This window comes from Myodes glareolus, chromosome 22, assembly GCF_982192425.1.
Source record: "Myodes glareolus chromosome 22, mMyoGla1.1, whole genome shotgun sequence".
Classification (NCBI taxonomy): Eukaryota; Metazoa; Chordata; class Mammalia; order Rodentia; family Cricetidae; genus Myodes; species Myodes glareolus.
In genome coordinates this window covers 46883281-46902094 of record NC_142047.1, presented here as the reverse complement: position 1 = coordinate 46902094, position 18814 = coordinate 46883281, and the positions used below count along the sequence as shown (strand labels likewise).

General features: G+C 49.3%; 1 protein-coding gene across 1 annotated transcript in view; it reads right to left on the bottom strand.

Annotated features, from left to right (window-relative positions):
• The window catches only part of Plcg2 (phospholipase C gamma 2), a 133623-nt gene that overhangs the window by 26096 nt on the left and 88713 nt on the right, over positions 1 to 18814 (bottom strand). Inside the window, exons 16-24 of the mRNA XM_087900458.1 lie at positions 17161 to 17250; positions 16343 to 16518; positions 16045 to 16245; positions 14186 to 14305; positions 11015 to 11195; positions 9228 to 9299; positions 6316 to 6425; positions 2724 to 2820; positions 1449 to 1515 (exon numbers count right to left, since the gene is read on the bottom strand). Of these exons, the coding sequence (XP_087756584.1) occupies positions 1449 to 1515; positions 2724 to 2820; positions 6316 to 6425; positions 9228 to 9299; positions 11015 to 11195; positions 14186 to 14305; positions 16045 to 16245; positions 16343 to 16518; positions 17161 to 17250 (1114 nt within the window). The remainder of the gene's footprint in view (positions 1 to 1448; positions 1516 to 2723; positions 2821 to 6315; positions 6426 to 9227; positions 9300 to 11014; positions 11196 to 14185; positions 14306 to 16044; positions 16246 to 16342; positions 16519 to 17160; positions 17251 to 18814) is intronic.

The window sequence follows — 18814 nt, the reverse complement described above, 5'->3', positions numbered from 1 at the left end:
ATATGTCAGACCTCCGTTCCTATAAATGTAAACTTATTCAGAAATGGAATTCTTTGCTGATGTACCAACTATCTCAAGGTAAAATGTGCTGTACCTAGGATAAATCTTAAATCCAAGGAATAACATCCCTAGAAGAGAAGGGAGCGGGGAAGAGTGGAGACCCAGACAGAGAGGCAGCCATGGGAGGATGGAGGAAGGTTGGGAACCATGTGACCACTAGGTGGTGCATATCATGGTGTCTGGCAGGCGACAAGTAAAGAAGGTAACTTTAGTGAGGAACTTTACTGTTACCCTGATCTGCTCAGCATTGGTGGCTGCACTTTCCGAGGTGACATCCCCAGCAGATGACTACACTGTGTGTTTTCCAGCCTTTAGCAAACCTCAGGGGGACCCGGGGACACGAGACCTGCTACACTCATCTTACAGAGAGCTCGAGAAACTGAGGCACAAGAGACAGCAACATTTGGGAAGTCACACTGGCAGAGCTAAAAGGCAGATCCAGCCTGATAACAAGCCCCTACTGCCGAGTGACAGTGTCGTGTCTTCTAACAGGACAATACAGGGAAGGAGGCAACACGGGGCATCAGCTACAAAGGTGAGAACAGAGTCCCGGCGAATCTGGGAAGTAGCCAGGGACTTACCCATTTTCTCATCTGGAGCAAAACCCCTCCACCTTCCCTGCCAGAGTCATAGGATGGGAAAAGGGAGAAGAAAATAAAGGCAGACATAAAGTGTTGGCCGTACTGGGAAGGGGATCTCAGGACTGCTATCACGGAAATCTGAGGGGACCATGCTTGGGCCTCCCCAAGAAAAAGGAGATCCAGTTCAAGAATCAGTGGGCAGTGGAAACTCGGAGCTCAGCTGAGAAAGGAGCTTGGCCCTTATGCCTGGACCATCTTCCTTGTGCACTTGCAGCTACAGCCTTGGAAGCTGCAATGCACCCACTTATATGTGCGCAGGCCCTGAACACGGGGAGCTGCCGCGTGCAAACCATGGCTTCTCTCTCCACAGACCACACTGTTATATCCCTGGCGGCACACACACTGAGGGCAGAACAGGCTTCTGGCAGGTTCAGAGAAAAGAGACAGGCACTCAGCCTTAGGAGCTTAGAAACCAAGACTTCCAACCCCATGATCCACCACAGCCTGACCAACAAACAGCTGAGCTGTCTGAAAAGCACGCAGACACAGGCAGATGCTAACAGGGTGACAACAGCTGAGTCACCGGTGCTCTTAGGGGCCAGACGGGCCTGTGTGAGCAGATGGGAGCAGCGGGCTCAGGGCCCCATCGGTTCCCATGCATTCGACTTTAGGCACCATGCCACCTAAGTTTGGAGGCACAGGACTGGTACCAGCCACCTCCCTGCTTGGGCTAGTCCTGAAGTCAGGCTTGGCAGGGTGCCGTGGGTGGATCTGGAATGGCATCGGACTAAGAAAACATGTACATACCAACATTGTAGGTATTAAGGTCCAATATGCCTCTGCAGAGAGACCCAAGGGGATTGTCTTCAATAATCTGTGAAGAAACAAAACCCAATTCTCAGTAGTCATAAACAGAATAATAAAATGACAACCGGTTTCCAGAGCGGGCCATTTAGCACCACCATGACTTGTGGCGTTGCTGAAAATGCATATTCATTACAGCGTCCGCAGGGAGGGCACTAATACCACAGCACAGAGGACGGGGACCCAGCAGCGCAGAGGCACCCACAGTCCCTGCGCCACATTTTCCGATCCACAGAAACACACCTTGTGAATTCTCGGACAAATTTCAAACCCCATGGCGGAGCCCTTATCTGATACGAGACCATTTGGCCTGCTGCTCCTCCAGCTCAAGAGCCTTCTGTGGCTCCCCGTGTCCTCTGGAAAACAACAGCTGGAGTCCGCCATCTGGTTTCCGAGGCTCTCCAAGCCTTGGCCAACTCCCTGTGGCACCCTGGAAACATCCTGAGGTCCAGCTAAGATGGAAATGCTGCTGCCACTGCTATACTATTCCAGCATCCTCCGCCAACCTCATGATGACACAGAGAGGCAGGGAGGGGTCCTGTCCCTGTCCCAGTCCAGGCATCCTGAATACAACTGGTTTCCCATCACCACATTCTGGTTTAGGTTGTGCCTCCCTATGCCCACCGCTTGGGAATGAACCCCAGCTTCACTTTGAAAGCTCCAATGTCCCCTCCTCCAGGAAGCCCTTCCCGATTGCCTTGCCACCCTTAGGGAATAAACACTATGGGCTCCAAAAGATTGTATGTCCACGTCACATACAGATGTGGCAGGCTGGTGGAGTCAAGGGGTCACCTCCTTCTACTGAGAGCATCCTGATCACAGCTGGCTAGGTACCGAAGCCTGGCTTACAAATTCACCAGAAGGCCCTATCTCACCTTCCAGCAAGGCACGGTTTTTTCCTCATGCCAAGCACGTTCTGCATGTCTGGCTTCCTAAACCGAACGTGTTTCATTTGCACATCGCTTTGAGCAGAGGACAAATTCCCTGTCTGGCTATTTCCACTCCCATGGGAATTCTCCTGTGCTTTTCAGCCCAGGACCGCCTGATTAAAACACAACCGGCTCGTCACGGAGACTTCCACCCACGACAACTTGGGGCCAGTCCCAAAGTCTGCATCACTCTGCCTGCTCCACTGCCAAACTCTGCAGAGACACCCCCACACCGAGATAGCTCCGGGGACTCCTCCAGAGGCCTCGGCAATAGATGATAGAGACATACCTGCTTCTCCATCTCCTCAGCATCACCTGCTGAGATATCCTCAACGTAGTTGGATGGGAAGTACTGCTGGATCCGGGTCCCGTAGTCCCCTTTCCACCTGTGGAGAAGCACGGACACCAAGGACTTAGCCGACTCACCTCTGGAGTGGCCATGTGACTGGAGAGGGCTGTCATGATCTGTGTGTGACAACAGCATGTCCAAGGGAGTCTGTGCCTTTTAAAAACACTTATGGTCGGATGACTGAAAACTCCTGACTGGACTCTGGTATTGGCAACACTATGTGAAGCTTTCAGAGATTTAACAGGGGCCAAGGCCCTTCCAGAGATCACCGGCCCCATTTGTGGGAAGGTTGTGAGGAAGTTCTGGGGCCAAATGGCCTGCAATTAAACCTTTGTTGCTTGGGGCTGGAGAGATGACTCAGCATCCATAGCAGGTAACTGTAACTCCAGCTCCATGGGCTCTTCTGCCCTCTTCTGGCCTCCATGGGCACTGCACTCTCAGGCACATACACAGAGAGGCATATATTTACTCATATGTAAAAAGTAATGAAAATAAATACTTTTAAAAAAAGAAATCCCAGTTTCTTCGGTGACTACACCAGTGCTCTGTATTGCAGGCTCCTTATCTGTAAAATGGGACAATGCTGGAGCCACTTGGATTTTATTAGAACTGTCTAGGTCTCTGTATGCCAAATGCTTTGAACAGCGTCCAGCACACAACAGCGATATGACAATGTTCGTTCTTAGGCTCAGCTCAACAGTTCAGTATTAAACAGACACTTACCCAGAATCTGCCAATGAGAAGCTGGGGGTGGCGCTCAGCATTAGGCTGGCCCTGGGACCCATGCCCAGCAAGATAAACAGTGTTCTTATTATCACTCAGCTAGGTAGGCACACCCACACCCTCCTCACAGTGCCAGCGGCACGGGATGTGATCCATCTGTGGATGTGCTGTGACCTTACCACACTGGGTACCCCCATGCTCCCAGCCCAGTCCATTCCTGAGAGTAGGGCCTCCTTTCAAACAAGCCACCCACTGGGCTGCTTTCTGCAGCCAGAGGCTCTTATCAAAAGCACTTCTAGCCACACCACATAACAGTTCTCCATCCAAAGTCCGGCCTCCATAGCCTGGCATCACAGCCCCACTGGGTCTGAGCCCAGGGACTGTCTGCAACCCAAACCTGACATGTACTTCAGAAGTCTCAGCTACTGGGCCCGATAAGAGGCTACTAACCTGACAACCAAGCCTGCTAACTACCTAGGACTCAGCAGTATCTCCTCTAGGTGTAATGACTGTTCTGTCTCTTTAAGAGACAAGCCACGCCCACTCCCTCCCCCTTCCACTGAGGCAGGCTGATCTTCAGCTTCTGGTCCTGGTCCTCTCCCCTCGAAGAGGCAGCTTCTGCCTCTCTCCCCACTTCTCCTCTTCCCTGTCTCTCTCCTTCTCATCCTCTCTCTCTCTCTCTCTCTCTCTCTCTCTCTACTCTCCTCCCCTCCCCTCCTCCCTTCCCCTCCATAACCCACCTAATAAATGTCTAACTTCAGTCTGCATGGTGCGCCTATCTGTCTGCCTCTTGCCCGCCTGCTGCCCACATGGCCGCAAGCTACTGAGGGATCTACAGCATGGCTCGCTGGGGGACCAGCCAACTGCCCACATGGCTGGCTGGGGACCAGCCACCTTCCTGCCGAGTGGTCTCGTGCACCATCCCTGCTTGGGACTGGCTGCTTTCGGGACCCCAGCAGCTTGCAGCAAATCCATTTCAAAAGGGACCCTTTGCCACTGCCCCTCTGTGCATCTCTGGACCCTGGGCCAGCCACTGTCCCAGCAGACACACATTAACCTAACATAACATCTCTGCCTTCCCCATTGTCTGAGATCTTCCACACGGAAACAAGATCCATACCCTGCAGTAGCAGGAACCACTTAATTAACCTCTCCAGCCTGAACAAGCAAAGCAAGGCCATGTGGCACCATCCACACTGTGACTGCCAAGTGCTGGCCCTTTCTGCACCCCCATTATTTCCTTTCTGCAGACCATCTTCAGCTTGGGCTGCCTGGATTCTAGGACCAAGAACTTTATAACTGTTATCCACATGTAATTTTTAATATCCACGCTACTTTCACTCTCAAAAATGTCTCTGCCTGAACAAAAATTATTTGTTCCCCCCAATTGGTTTGATTGATCAACCCCCAATTGATCTGATACAGACAACTAGGTGGCCCTCTTGCCATTCAAGAAGGAAACAAGTGGCAGCTGGCATTTACCCACAGCCCCTTGGCAGATGAATTTATGCTGCCTTTTAATTTATCCCAGACAAAAGCTTTGGAGTTTTAGGAAAGTTCACATCGGAGCTGAGGGAAGGCATGGGGCATGACAAAGCCTCCCACATGCTGAAGGACAATGTGACTCGGGAGTCCTCACCAAGGTTTACCCATACTCCCTCCCCTGGGCGCCAACTGTGCCTGGGGATTCCCCAGATCCAGGGGCAAAAGAATTGTGGAGGATCGCCTTGAGTTGAGAGTCTGATTTCTGACTGTTTAACCCAGAGGGGAGAGTCTTGGGTGCTGCCAAGCTCCTGCACGGGGACAGGAGGTCAGAGGGCACCACTGTGCACAAGCTGGTTCTGTGGGGACAGAGGCATCAACAGAGAGACCTAGGGAGGAAGCTCCTCACCCGCTGATCTGTCTTTGATGTCGGGAGCCAGGTATGAACTGGTTTGGAATTAAAGAGGGTCTTGCTGCAGGGTATTTGTCTACACTGCCTGAAGATGTGCCTATGCTTTGTTTTACCTGTCTAAGGCACCTGTGTTTCATAAAGAGCTGAATGGCCAATAACTAGGCAGGAGGGAAGAGGCGGGGCTCCGAGCAGAGAGAGGAACTCAGGGGGATGAATCTAGGCACTCATGTAGAGGACCCAGGCTCAATTCCCAGCACCCACGCAGTGGCTCTGAACCACCTGTAACTTCATTTGCAGGGGTTTTGATGCTCTGGGCTGGACTGAGTACCTGCGTAGTGCACATAGGGACAAATAGACACACATAGATACATTTAAACATTTTAGGTTTCTTTTCTTTTTAAATCACATACAGGCCGTGTAATCGCTGCACAGTAACTACACTGCCTTGGGAAGTCTCAATGGCTGTGTCGGCCAATTGGGACCCAAAGCAGTCTTCGTTCCACAGGACTGTCAGGAAGATTGGATTAGGCAACGTAGCAATTAGCAGAGTGCCTGGCGTACAAAAAGACCCCAACAAACAGAAGGTGCAGTTGTAACAATACAGAGAGTTTATGGTGATATGAACTGTATTATATGATGCACTGGCCACTGTATTATATGATGCGCTGGCCACTGTATTATATGATGCGCTGGTCAATATATTATATGACGTACTGGCCACTGCAACAGTGTTTTTTTTATCTACTTTTCCAAAGGACCCATGCACAGAAAAACCATCTCAGGGACTCAGCACAACAGGTCAAAGCAATCTTGAATGTGAGACAAGAGAGCTCAGAGCTCTGCCCAGAACCTCAGAGTCACCACAAAAGACCAGCCAAGTTAGCCTCCAAGATCCCCATCCCCACGCAGACTTACCATCCCCCTGGCTCCTTGGAGACGTTGTGGATAAGGGCACCACGGCAGAAGGTCAACTCATCGCTGCGCTTGGCTTTGTAGTCATAGAGCGCTTTCACAGTCCTCTGAGGCTTTGGGGGAAACAGGAAGAAAAGGGGCAGTTGGGAGACAGGAGTAGACACGGGGAAGCAGAACCTGTACCATCATAGTCTCATTAGGAAACAGAAGATGTTGGCGGCCAATGTTACAGAGCCATCTGCTGGCAAGAGTTGGTATTGCATAGGAACCAAAGTCACGCAAAGTTACCAGGAAGTGGGAGAGAGACTAGTAATCAAACAACAAGGAGAAAGGGTCCATGGACAAGGTACAACACTGCTAATTTCTCAACACAACCTCTTAGATTAAGCCACAACCACCACCTCAGAAGTCCCCAAAGAGCTACTGTACTCAATGACTCTCCTAGAAGATCATACACTATTTCTTAGACACGCTAGGAACCTGATCACTATTTCTCCTTAGGCAAATGGTTCCCCCAATAAACCATCTACACAGCATGGACAGTTCTCAAGAGTAGCTGAGATACTAGGTGTAGTGGTGCTACCCGTAGCTCCAGTATCTGAGAGGCTGAGGCAGGAGGATCACAAGTTCAAGACCTGCCTGAACTAAACAATGAGACTCTGTCTCAACATCCCCCACCCTTTCCCCAGCAAAACAACAAAAGCTGGGCTTAGTATCGGCAGCAAGAAAAACAGGATTTATGTGGGGCAACATTTCCAAGGACATTTCTTGGTGCCTGCTGCTTGACACTAGTAAACACATGAAAAGAATGAACGCCCACACAGCATGGATACACTAATGGGGAGCACTCTAAAACTGCCAAGTCCATTTAGATCCTCAGCGCCTCCCTGCTAAAGGAGACAGGACTCAGGAAAACTGCTTCCGGGAGACTAGATGCTGATCAGCCCCGGAAGCTGGAACTGTTGCTCTGCCCATCCCAGTCTGTGCTAGCTGGAACCCGCTAAGCCGCCATTTCCCCATCTCAAATGGCAATCAAAATTTTATATATTCCACAGGATTCCAGAGAAAATTCAATGAAATAGTTCATGTGATGGTTAAAAAAAAAAAAAAGGCTACACCCTGCATTTCCTAGGCATCTGCCATTCTGGAGTGATGGAGTGTCACCCTGAACCGTTTACCCTCCACTGGCTCCATTAATTATCACAGCCACCTCAACAGGGAGCTGCTCCTATCGTGCCCTTTTTACAGATGAGAAAGCTGGGGCTCAGAGAGATGCAGAGCCTGTCGAAGGCCAAGCAACTAACAAATAGCTGAGCCTAGAACTAGGTCAATGACTTCGAGCTATTGCCCTCCTCTACCAGATTCCATAGACGGCCATGCAGCTTCTAGCAGCTCTGTCATGGAGAACTCCACCTGGATACTGGCCAGACTAGTCTTGCTCTCTTGCCCCTGGGCATTCTGGGTGTGAGGGCCAGAGCCGGGCTCATGGTGACAGGGTGGCACAGTTGTGGCGGAGAGAGGTGCTACTGAATGGCATTAGAGAGAGGCTGCTTTTCTGGGACAGCAAGAAAGGACCTCGGACTACACAGAAATGAGTTAGCCACTGCATGGCCATTTTGGAACACGGCCAAGAGAGCTGGCTTCCAATCCAGCTGCCTGTAGTGCACTCAGTAATAACTGAATAACCTCAGTTCCCTCATCTATAAAACGGGTACCAAAAAAGTACCTACTTTGTGGAGTTGGCATGAGGACCTAACTAAGGCTAAGTGCTTAGAACCACGCTGGACACTTGTCTTCAACACACCTTACATGTTATCACGTGCTATCTTGCATGTTATCCTTCTAGTTCTGAGAACATACCCAGGTCAGCCAGGACAATTCATCTAGACCGTCTTGTCGGGAGGAGGTGGTGCCACTGGAAATGTATCTGGGTGATAAGTCACCAGCCTAGATAGCATCCAGGAGGCCTCGGGTTCCATCTCCAGCTCAGGGTGGGAAGTGGGGACTGCGACATCATTCTTACGGCCCCTGCTCTCCCCTAGCATCTGCCTGAAGCTCCTTTGAGACAGTAGCCCGATTTGTGAAGCAATGTTTACAAGGAAAGAGACACAAGCCCTTCAGCATAGACGGAGTCTATCACCCTGTAAGGAAGATGGAGGCCAGATCGCCATTCCTCTGCGGGCGCTGGATAAATGTCTAAAGCCTACACAGCTGGACAAGCAGTGTCTCGCCATGGCGCAGCCTTCCCTCTGAGAAGCTGTTGCTAACCTCTGCACATCCCTGCTGATGCCTTAATTTCTCACTCTAGATCTCCATCCACAAGGGATTGGGAATTTCTTTTTTAAAAAGAAAAGGAACTGCAGTCTTGGATCTCAACAGAACCCACCAGCAAGAGCTGTACCCTAATCGTGTACCAGACCAAAAAAAAAAAAATTCGCTATAGTTCTCTCCCCCGCCCGGTCCGCCCCACCAAATTTGAGACAGAACCAAAGCGAGGAGGAGCTGGGGGCAAAAAGCAAAATCTACCTTTACCTACATGAATCTATGAGACAGAGGCAGGGTGGGAATCTGAGATAGCATTTGCCTTGCAAGGAGGTCAGCGAACCAGACATAATTCATAAACACCTCAGGCTCAGTCAGTAAGCAGGAAAAAAATTATGGACGATTTTTAATTAGAAGCTGTTTGGCCCAAAGGTGGTTCACGGAAACTCGGGATTCTAGCAAGGCACGGCTGCATGTGAATGAGATTCTATTAACCTCTACAGAACCACATGGCAGGCTGCCCATCATCATGTGTCAAGAGAAATTTTAGTTACGGCCAGATGTTCCAGAACGTTCCCTGCTATAACTGCTATGGAGCCCAGTGGTGGGGCAGGGACTCTCTCTCAGTCTAATGGGTGGGAATGGTGCTCTACCATGGAAGGGTTGATTTCACTTGGGTCCACATACATCCTGCTGACGTCATAGAGAGAGTTGATGTCTCTTTCCTGAAAGACAAAAAGAGCAAAGAAAAGTCAATGGAAATGGCTCGGAGAATGTGGCTCAGAGGAAGAAGCCTTTGCCGGGCATGTGCAAGGCCCTGGGTTCAGTTCCTAGGACCACCCAAACAGGAAATGTGGCATCCTAGGTTCCTGAAATGGCCCATGTCCACAGCCAGGCTGCAGGCTTCCTCGGGACATCCTGTTCTTTGGAAAGAAAAATTGGAACCTCATAAAATTTTCTTTGGCTCAGAGGTAGAGAAAGCAAGACGCTTCAAAGAAGTTGCCCCAAATTTGCAAACAGGCTTGAGGTTGTAGACACCTTTTCAGGTCCCAAAGGGTGCTAGGATGGCATTATGATACCCTGCCCAAGGACAGCACATCTGTGGCTTGAGAGATTGGCAAACAGACCAGTGAGGCCTTTTCCCTGGAGTGGTATGCGAATGCTTGCAACAGCAGCCGCCAAAGCCCCTCTCCTGCCCTAGCCCCTCCCCCAGCCTTCCTGTCCCTCTGCCCAGGGCCACAGCTGCCACCCTTTCACGGTTTTGTCCTGTTAGAGCGCCACCCCTGACCACTCCTCTGCCCACCATAGAGTCTCCTCCTCTTGGTATAAAGGTCTGGACTCTCCAGGGGAGCCCATGCTAACCAAAACGCCGTGCTCTGGCACACTGTGTTCTCTCCTCTAGAGCCCGCTTTTCCTCAAAGCAGACTTTATACACACTCCCTGGCCCCTGGGAGAGGCACAGGATCTTAGGGCCTATGTCCTAGACTGATGTCTGTTGCTGTGTTACAAATATCCTGACCAAAGCCACCTTAGAGAAGGAAGAGTTTTCTTGTAACTCTAGGTGGACCGTCCAGCATCATGGGGACGTCAGGGACTCAAATCACCTCATCCATCCACAGTCAAGAGCGTAGAGAAAAAAAACACCTCCATGCTTGCTTTCTCAGCCAGTTTTCTCCTCTCTCAGACCTGTTCTGGACTCACAGCCTAGGGAATGGTGCTACCCACAATGGGCTGGACCCTCCTACATCAATTAACAGTCAAGACGGTCCCCCAGAGACATGTCCACAGGCCAACCTAGCCTAGAAAATTTCTCTCCTAAGACTTTCCTCCCGCTGATTCTTAGGCTGTATTGAGTTGACAGCTGGCGCTAACCAGCCCTCAGAGTCCATCTCTTCTCAAGAAATCAAGAGAACCGTCTGACAAGAAGTGAGATGATAAAGCAACCGGATGGGTCTCTCCTGCACTCAGAATGCTACAACAAGCAGGAGAAGGGCCTTACAATGGCCCGTCAGAGCCTACATGAACCCACCTCTCAGCCCCCATCGCCATCACGCATCACTCCAGGGGAGCTCACTTCATGCCCGCATCCTACCCCCCAAGGCTTTTGCCCCTGCAGTCCTTCCTCCTCCAGATGTCTGCACGGCTTGCTCCTTCTCAATAAGATCTTCTCCTTAGAACCTCTGAAAACTGCAGCCATTGCCCCATCTCTTCATACACTCCCGTGCCTTCCCAGCCTTTTCTCTTTAGCATGCATCCCATCTGACATTGGCTGTGTGACTGTGGGTAGCATGAGGGCAGTGTCTTGGTGTGCTGTGGCCAATTTGGCATCCCCAGGACATCCCATACCAGACACACGGTATGTACATGAAAGTGTGCATATTGCATATATACAATTTAGTCTGTGCAATAACTAACTCAATTCCCAAGGGAGTCAACCTACCATATTATATCGCTCCAGGAGCTCAGGGGTCACGGGATAGCGCAGCCTCATCTTGCGATAGAGTGCATGCTTCTCATAGTAGCTGACAAGCTCCACCAGGCTCTCAAAGTAGGCAGAGGTCCCCAGCACAAAATGCCGGCCATCCCGGTTGATGCGACAGTGTTTCACCTTGCCCTTGGCCCTTAAGAGGGAGGACCACAAAGGATTAGCAACCAAGGATGCTTGCAGCTACGCAATCACCCTGTAAGAAGCACCTACTGGCCACAACCTTGTTATTCACCCTTACAGAACTGAAACAGACAAAATTCAGTCCTCCTATGGAACACAAGACAGTGGGATATTTTCAGTTCAGATCTGGAAGAATCCATACATGATGATCAACACCCAGTTCTTCTTCAATCAACTTGATTGAGGTGCCCTACTATGACCCACAAGCTAAACTGGCTTCCTTTGTCTTTTTTAATAAAGTTTTATTGAACCATGTTCACTGTTTGTTTGAGTCTATGCTGTGGTCTTCTCTTACATAGCTGTAGCAGGGTCCATGCAGTCTGTGAACCTTAAATTGTTTGCTTCATGGTACTCCCACAAACCGCTTTCTGAACCTGGCTCTAAAACCTCCATCAGTTCCCAAGTCCTTGAATCTTGTCCCCAGTAGCCCAGAGTTACAAAGACTCTTTTTCCAAAATGAGTTAAGGGTTTTTTTTTCTCATCTGTTTGAAACATGAGGCAGAAAAGATTCAAAACAGGACAGGCAACAGATTCCTCGGTCTTACTAATTTAGAAGAGTAAGAAAAATTGAGCTCAATCCTAATTTCACAGCAAAGAATGTATAGACTGGGGAGGTCCTGCTCTTCCAGAGGACCTGGGTTCAATTCTCAGCCCCTGGGTTCAATGGCAGCTCACAACTGTCTATTAACATCAGTTCCAGGGGATCTGACTCTCTTTCTGACTTCCATAGGCACCAGGCACACATGTGATACACAGATATACATGTAGGCAAAATACACACAGAAATAAAGAAACAAGCAAACAAAGACAAATAAATTTAAAGAATAAAAACCTTCTCCATGTATACAACATAAAGAAATGACAGGACTCTCAGAACTCTAAGGCAATGAACACATTAATTGCCCCAAGGTTGTCATGACTTGTGCATACATGAGCCAAAACGCCACACTACAAATACGGACAAATAGCATGTGCTGGCTGACTTTGTTTCTGTGGCATTGACCCTGAACAGCCAAAGCAATTTTAAGCAAAGAAACAAAGTCAAGTATGTGACACTCCTACCTTACAATAACTGAGTTTGGTGGCGTACGTCTTTAAAACCAGCAGAGGCAGGCAGATCTCTGAGAGTTCAAAAGCAAACACAGACAAACAGGATTACATCCAACCGAGACACGTCTGTACAGCCCAAGACACAACCATCTTCACAACGAGGTCACAAACAGAACAGAACTGGAAAGTTCTATTTGTGAACTGAACTTGGGATGGCCATCTGTTCGGGTGCAGATGTTTAAGGGACTCGAGGGACTCAATAACAAAAACAACAAAAGCAAACTAAAAACACCTGGTAGAAAATGGGCACAGTTTCTAAACAGACATTAATCAAAAGATAAGTAAATGGGCAACAGGTAAGTGGAAAACATTAACACCACAATAAAAATGAAAATCTAAGCCACCATGAGCCATTACCTCTCTTAGGTCAGAATAGCCAGTATCAAAAAGATGTGGCGGCACACACCTTTGATCCCCACATTCACAGGAAGAGAGAGACAGGCAGACCTCTTTGAGTTCCAGGCTAGCCAGGGCTACATAGTGAGACCCTATCTCAAACAATAATAGATAGAGAGATAGATAGAAGATAGATAGACAGACTGAAAGACAGAAAGATGATAGACAGAGATAGATAGATAGATAGATAGATAGATAGATAGATAGATAGATAGATAGATAGATAGATAGATATGAGACAAAAATTGTTGAAAGGGAGTTGGCAAGGGGCAGCACCAAACTGGATAGCCCATGGCAGCTGTGCACATCTGGAAGCTACTATACAGGACCATGGACTCAGAATTATTACTGCTACCCCCCAAATATGAACTTCAGAGTCAGTCTTTAACATCGGATAGGCTGGATGTTATCTAGCCCAAAGATCTCCACAGGCCTCATCTGGCTACCAGCTGACCCTGTAAGGATCAGCACAGGCTGTAGAAGTGGACCATCATTCCGACTCAGTCAACGCCAAAGCTGTGTGGTGCTTCACAGGTCACTTAACATCTCTGGGATTCTATTTCCATTCTTAGAATAACTGAGTCAATCCACTACAGATCAGCCAGGGTCTGAGACATAGCTATACAAATATATAAGGTACTGCCATTGGCAGAACACTGAGAAGACCTGGAACGAGGGAGGGGACACTTGATGACCGGGGTCCCAACACCAACCCTTGTGCAGAGGGAAGACCGTGGTGCCAGGGTAAAATCTGGACCATCTGAGTGGCAACAAAGGGAGTAGGTGCTGTTGGGAGGGGAGCCCAGATCTAGGTCTACGTCCAGTTTCTAGCCCCACCCCCACATGCTTGAACAAGCCACTGACTCTCACTGTGCCTCATTTCCCACTGAAGAAAAGAAGGATGGGATGATGGGCGGGCGAGATGGCCGTGTGAGATGGCTGAGCAGGCAAAGCACCTGGCACACAAGCTTAACGACCTAAGTTCAATCCCCAGAACCCAGGGAGAGTGGAACTAAGAACCAACTCTGCAAAAACTGTCCTCTGACCCCACATGACACTACGGAACATGTATGCCCACATACAATAATAATAAAAGTTTTTACGAAAGAAAGTAAACAAAGACGGTGGTCACAGCCCCCTAAATCCCAGGGTTGCTAGAAGTTAATACAGACGTTAGAACAGAATGACCATAGGGAGTGTAAGAGAGACAGACAGATGGACAGACAGACAGACTGTGCCTAGTACTTGGGATGAACATCCTTCTTGTTGCTGTCCTCACCATTAGCAATGCAGTCAAGGACACGGAGCAGCAACTCAGTCTCCACCCGAGACTCCCTTCACTTGGGTCCCATACCTATCCTTCCCCCACCTCCTCTGGGGAGCACTAACCCCCACACACCCAACAGTGCCAGCCTACCTGAATCAGATGGCACCTACCTGAAGGTGATGGCATAGGAATCGGTCCCCTCCCGCTTCCGGATGAGGAAGGCTCCGTCTCGGGGAATCCGCATCAGCATGTCCTCTGCTTCCCCCCTGCTCAGCCTGTCGTAGTACCACCTGTGCCCAGGACAGGACAACAGGCTGGTGAGAACCCTCCCAGACCGACAGCCAGCAGGAGACAAAACACCACCAGGCAGGGACCAAGGAAACAGACATAGAAATTACACTGGGACGTCCCCAACCATATGCACCTCCAAGGACAGTGATTCCTATTCAGTTTTCCTGTTTGATTTTATTTATTGCCGCACTGGGGATGAATCTAAGGTCACATGCACGCCAGGCAAGCACTCTCCCATTGACTCCACCATCGGCTTTATGCTTTTTCATTTCGTTTGAGGCAGGATCTTGCTAAGCTCTCTTCAGACATGCTGTATAACCCTAGCTGGCCTCGAACTTGCGATCTGCCTACCGCTCAGCCTCCAACCAGCTGAGATTATGAGACTGAGCCAACATGTCTGGAGAGAAGGCAGAACCCCCTCCCCCCAGGAATATGAGAAGGTCTACGTGAAACTTAAGAGAATAAGTCCACTCATCCGTGCCCACCTGCCCAGCCCCAAAGGCTGGCAGAACTACAACAGTGTGCCTCGGGTCATCCAGGACACGGAACACAGGGAAGGCTCAGAAAGACTTTGGTTACTAAAGCTACTAGTTGTCAGGTTTTGAAAGGCAACTGGTATGAATAGGAAATTATTATGATGATAATAATGAAGATGATGATGATGATAATAATAATAATAATAATAATAATATAAATTATTCAGCTGCCTCCAAAACAAAAATGTTAGCGGCCACCTGCCTAAAGATTTTCCTTGCATTTCTGGACTGTGTTGACCTCTTTGCCAGGCATGGCCTGCAATGCTCCTTAGTGGATAAAGAAATGACAAGAACAGGCCCTCGTGATTGCTCTTCGGTTCCCTTTGACCACAAGAAGGAGCCCTGACAAGCATGGACACAGAAGGCTCAACCCAGCCTCTGAAATCAGAGCTCCAGACCTCAGGGTGCTGAAAGAGAAGGAAGGGAGAGGAAGCCATGGGGAGGAGAAAAGAAAAGAGAAAGTGGGGGCTGGAGGAAAAAAAAAAGCCAGGCAGTGCTGGTACACGCCTTTAATCCCAGTACTCAGGAGACCGAGGAAGGTGGATCTCTGTGAGTTCGAGGCCTGTCTGGTCTACAGAGCAAATTCTAGGACAGCTGGGAATACACAGAGAAACACTGTCTTGAAATGGCTCAGCAAATAAGGGCACTAATGGCTCTTGCAGAGGATCCAGGTATGATCCCAGCACACACACAGTGGCTCCTAACTGCCTGTGATTCCAGATCTACGGGATCTGACACCCTCTCCTGGCCTCTGTGGGCATCATACAGTACACATAAATACATGCAGGCAAAACTACTCATAACTTTTTAACTTAAAAAAAAAAATCACACTACTCTTGCAAGAGGACCTGAGTTCAGCTCCCAGGATCCATGTCAGACAGCTCACAACCTCGTATAACTCTAGCTCCAGGGTCTCCAGCTCCCTCTGCTGGCCTCCCTGAGCACTGCACATGAAAATACCCGCACACAGACCTCCCCCCCCCCCCCACACATCAATAAAATAAAGGAATGAGCAAGAGAGAGGAGAAAGAGAATGGGACAAAAGTCTGGCTGGCAGGAAGAGGACTCGTGGTGTTCTCCAGGAATCCAAATGTCCCACAGGGCAAAACTGAATGGGCCGCTGGGAATGAGAACCCCATATAGGCACCTGGTAGGTGCGACCCGTGTGGGTGGGGTACCTCCCACCCAATCCCAGAACCTACGGCTTGGACTCGTGTGGGTTGGGGTTGGGCACTGGGTCGGTGAGCCGTAGCTCGAACTCTGCACAGCGTAGGTGTGCCTCACGGTAGTGCTGGATGAGGGCGTAGATGCTGTTGAACGTGAGGTTGTCTGTCAGGTAGTACTTCATGACCCCACCGTCCATGGTGGACCGGATTCGACAGTGCTGCACCCGACCAGACCGCCTGTCGGGAACAGGACAGGGACGTCATGAGAGCCAGGCAGGACAGCAGTCTGACCACACCACCTCCCGCCCACCAGTCTCGGAGGAAGGGGGCTTACCAGAAGGAGAGGGTGTAGTCGTTGGGGAAGGTCTCGCTCTCCCGCACCAGGAAGGTGCCGTCCTTGGCCCCCGTCTCGGCACAGTATTCTTGCAGCAGCTTCTCCGCGCTGGTCCTCCTCTCCACTTTCTTGTGGAACCATTTCTCCCCAAAATGCAGCTCCGTGGGAGGAGTGTCCTGAACCACAAGGAGTCATTATAGCCTGTGACAGCGCCCACTGCCCTCTCCTGACAACTCCTCATTGATGGACGTTTCCAGGAGTCCTAACGGACTTAGGAGTCCCAGTACCAGAAGCCTGAGCTCACACTGGGCTGGACTCAAGAAAAGCCCAAAGATGGGCAGAAGATGGAGGGAACACGGAGGGCAGAACTACGGGCGGGGTCCATCACCTTCCCCAGGGAACACTGGTCCTAGATCTTGGGCCAGTCGGGCCCTATAGGGAGCAGGAAGAACCTTGAATCTTACTGGTTAAGCCCTAAGGCCAACTAACCAATCAGGAAGACCTAGTTAAGTTTGGCTACTCAAAGCAGTCACTCCTGCAGGATGAGGATGCTTGGCCAGCCCAGATATCCTAGATCTTGGGCCAGTCAGGCCCTATAGAGAGCAGGAAAGAACCTTGAATCTTATTGGTTAAGCCCTAGGGCCAGCTAGCCAATCAGGAAGAGCTAGTTGAGTTTGGCTACTCAAAGCAGCCACTCCTTCAGGATGAGGATGCTTGGCCAGGCCAGATGTGTTAAGTCATACACTAAATCTCCAGGTGGGGATTCTCCAAGGACAAGCCCAGTTCCAGAAGGTCAGGACGGGCGGGTCTCCACCTACCTGGACCAGCTCCTCCTCCACAGTCTGTTCAATGTCGTCACTGAAGGACAGCTTGGCGTCAGCGATGGCACAGTAGTGGCGAGTCCATTTCTAGAGAGCCAGGCTGCCGTTAGTCTCCCCCAAGGTCTCAGCCCTATTGACTCTAGGGACCTGCGGGACATCACCCCAGCATTCACTGGGGACTGCTCTGCCCCAGTTTTCACATTTATGATGATTTTACGAGATCTGCTCTTTAAAACATCTACTTCTGGATTCTAGGGACTTCTCAGGACTTTTTGAATCAGCGTCTAGGAGCAGATGGGAATAAAAAGTCTCTGCTGCGCTGCCAGTGTGCAGTTTTTCAGGGAAGAGGAGACTATGCCCCCTCATGAACAGCTTTCCCCAATACTCCTAACTTTCCCTCAGTCCTGGGGATCGAACCCAGGACCTTGTGCATGTTAGGCAAGGGCTCGGCCACGGAGCTGCATCCACAGCCTTTCACCTGCTCTGTTGTAAGCCTTTCTGGACCATCTCAGCCAACTGACCTAACAACATGTTTACATTTCACTAATTGCTTTAAATTATTGTATAGAATAATGGGTTTTGCTGGACACAGTGGTATACATCTTTAATCCCAGCACACAGCGGCAGGTGAATCTCTGTAAGTTAGAGACCAGCCTGGTCAAATAGGGTCTCGTCTATTTCTACATCACTCCCACACAGGAAACACTTATGCAAATCTAAATATGCTTATATTTACATATGTAATAAATACATAATAAATATATTCTGAAAGGGCTTTTTGTTGGTTGGTTGGTTGGGATGTGTTGTGTGCGTGTGTTGTGTGTCTATGTGTATCCCACATGAGTGCAGTGCCCATGGAGGCCAGAAGAGGGCAGCAGATCCCCTGGAGCTGGAACTACAAATGGTTGTGAGCTACCCAACATGGATGCTGGGCACCAAACTCATGTACTCTGGAAGAGCAGCAAATGTTATTAGCCACCCAAGTCATCTCTCCAGCTGCCAGATAAATAAGTATTTTTAAAACTCTTGAGCTTAAAAATATATGAGGTAAAGCATCAATATTCTTATTTATCTCTTAAAATCCCAATCTCCAGATGTAAAGGCTGAATTAAGACTCCATTGTGTGTATGTGACATTTCATTCTGATTTACTTAAATTTTATCTATCTCATATTTATTTTCTATTTCATTTTCTTTATAGGATACTAGAACAGACATGGGATAAATTCAAGTGAATCTGGGTGCCAGGAGGTGTGGGAGAAGTATTAAAGCTTGAAAATTTTACTCCGCCACAAATAATAATGACAATAATAATAATAAAGATGATGATGATCCGGGATGGGACAATTTCAGATCAGAAGGCAACAACCGCAAGTTAGGATTGCTAATATAGATGCTGGGAAAAGGACATTATTAGTGAATGTTATAGGTCAAACCAATGCCTGTTCCTATAAGGACTCTGTAATAAAAGGTTGCTTATAAGTGATAAGGGTTTGGGGGAGGACTAGGTCATTGGGCACCCACTTCATGAAGGGGTTAATCAATTCATTGATAAGCTACTAACTGAATAGGCAGTTGGAAGCTTGGGCTGGCTGAAGGAGGAGCCACTGAGGCCGTACCTCTAAAGGGCTGATCTCTTATCCCTTATCAGC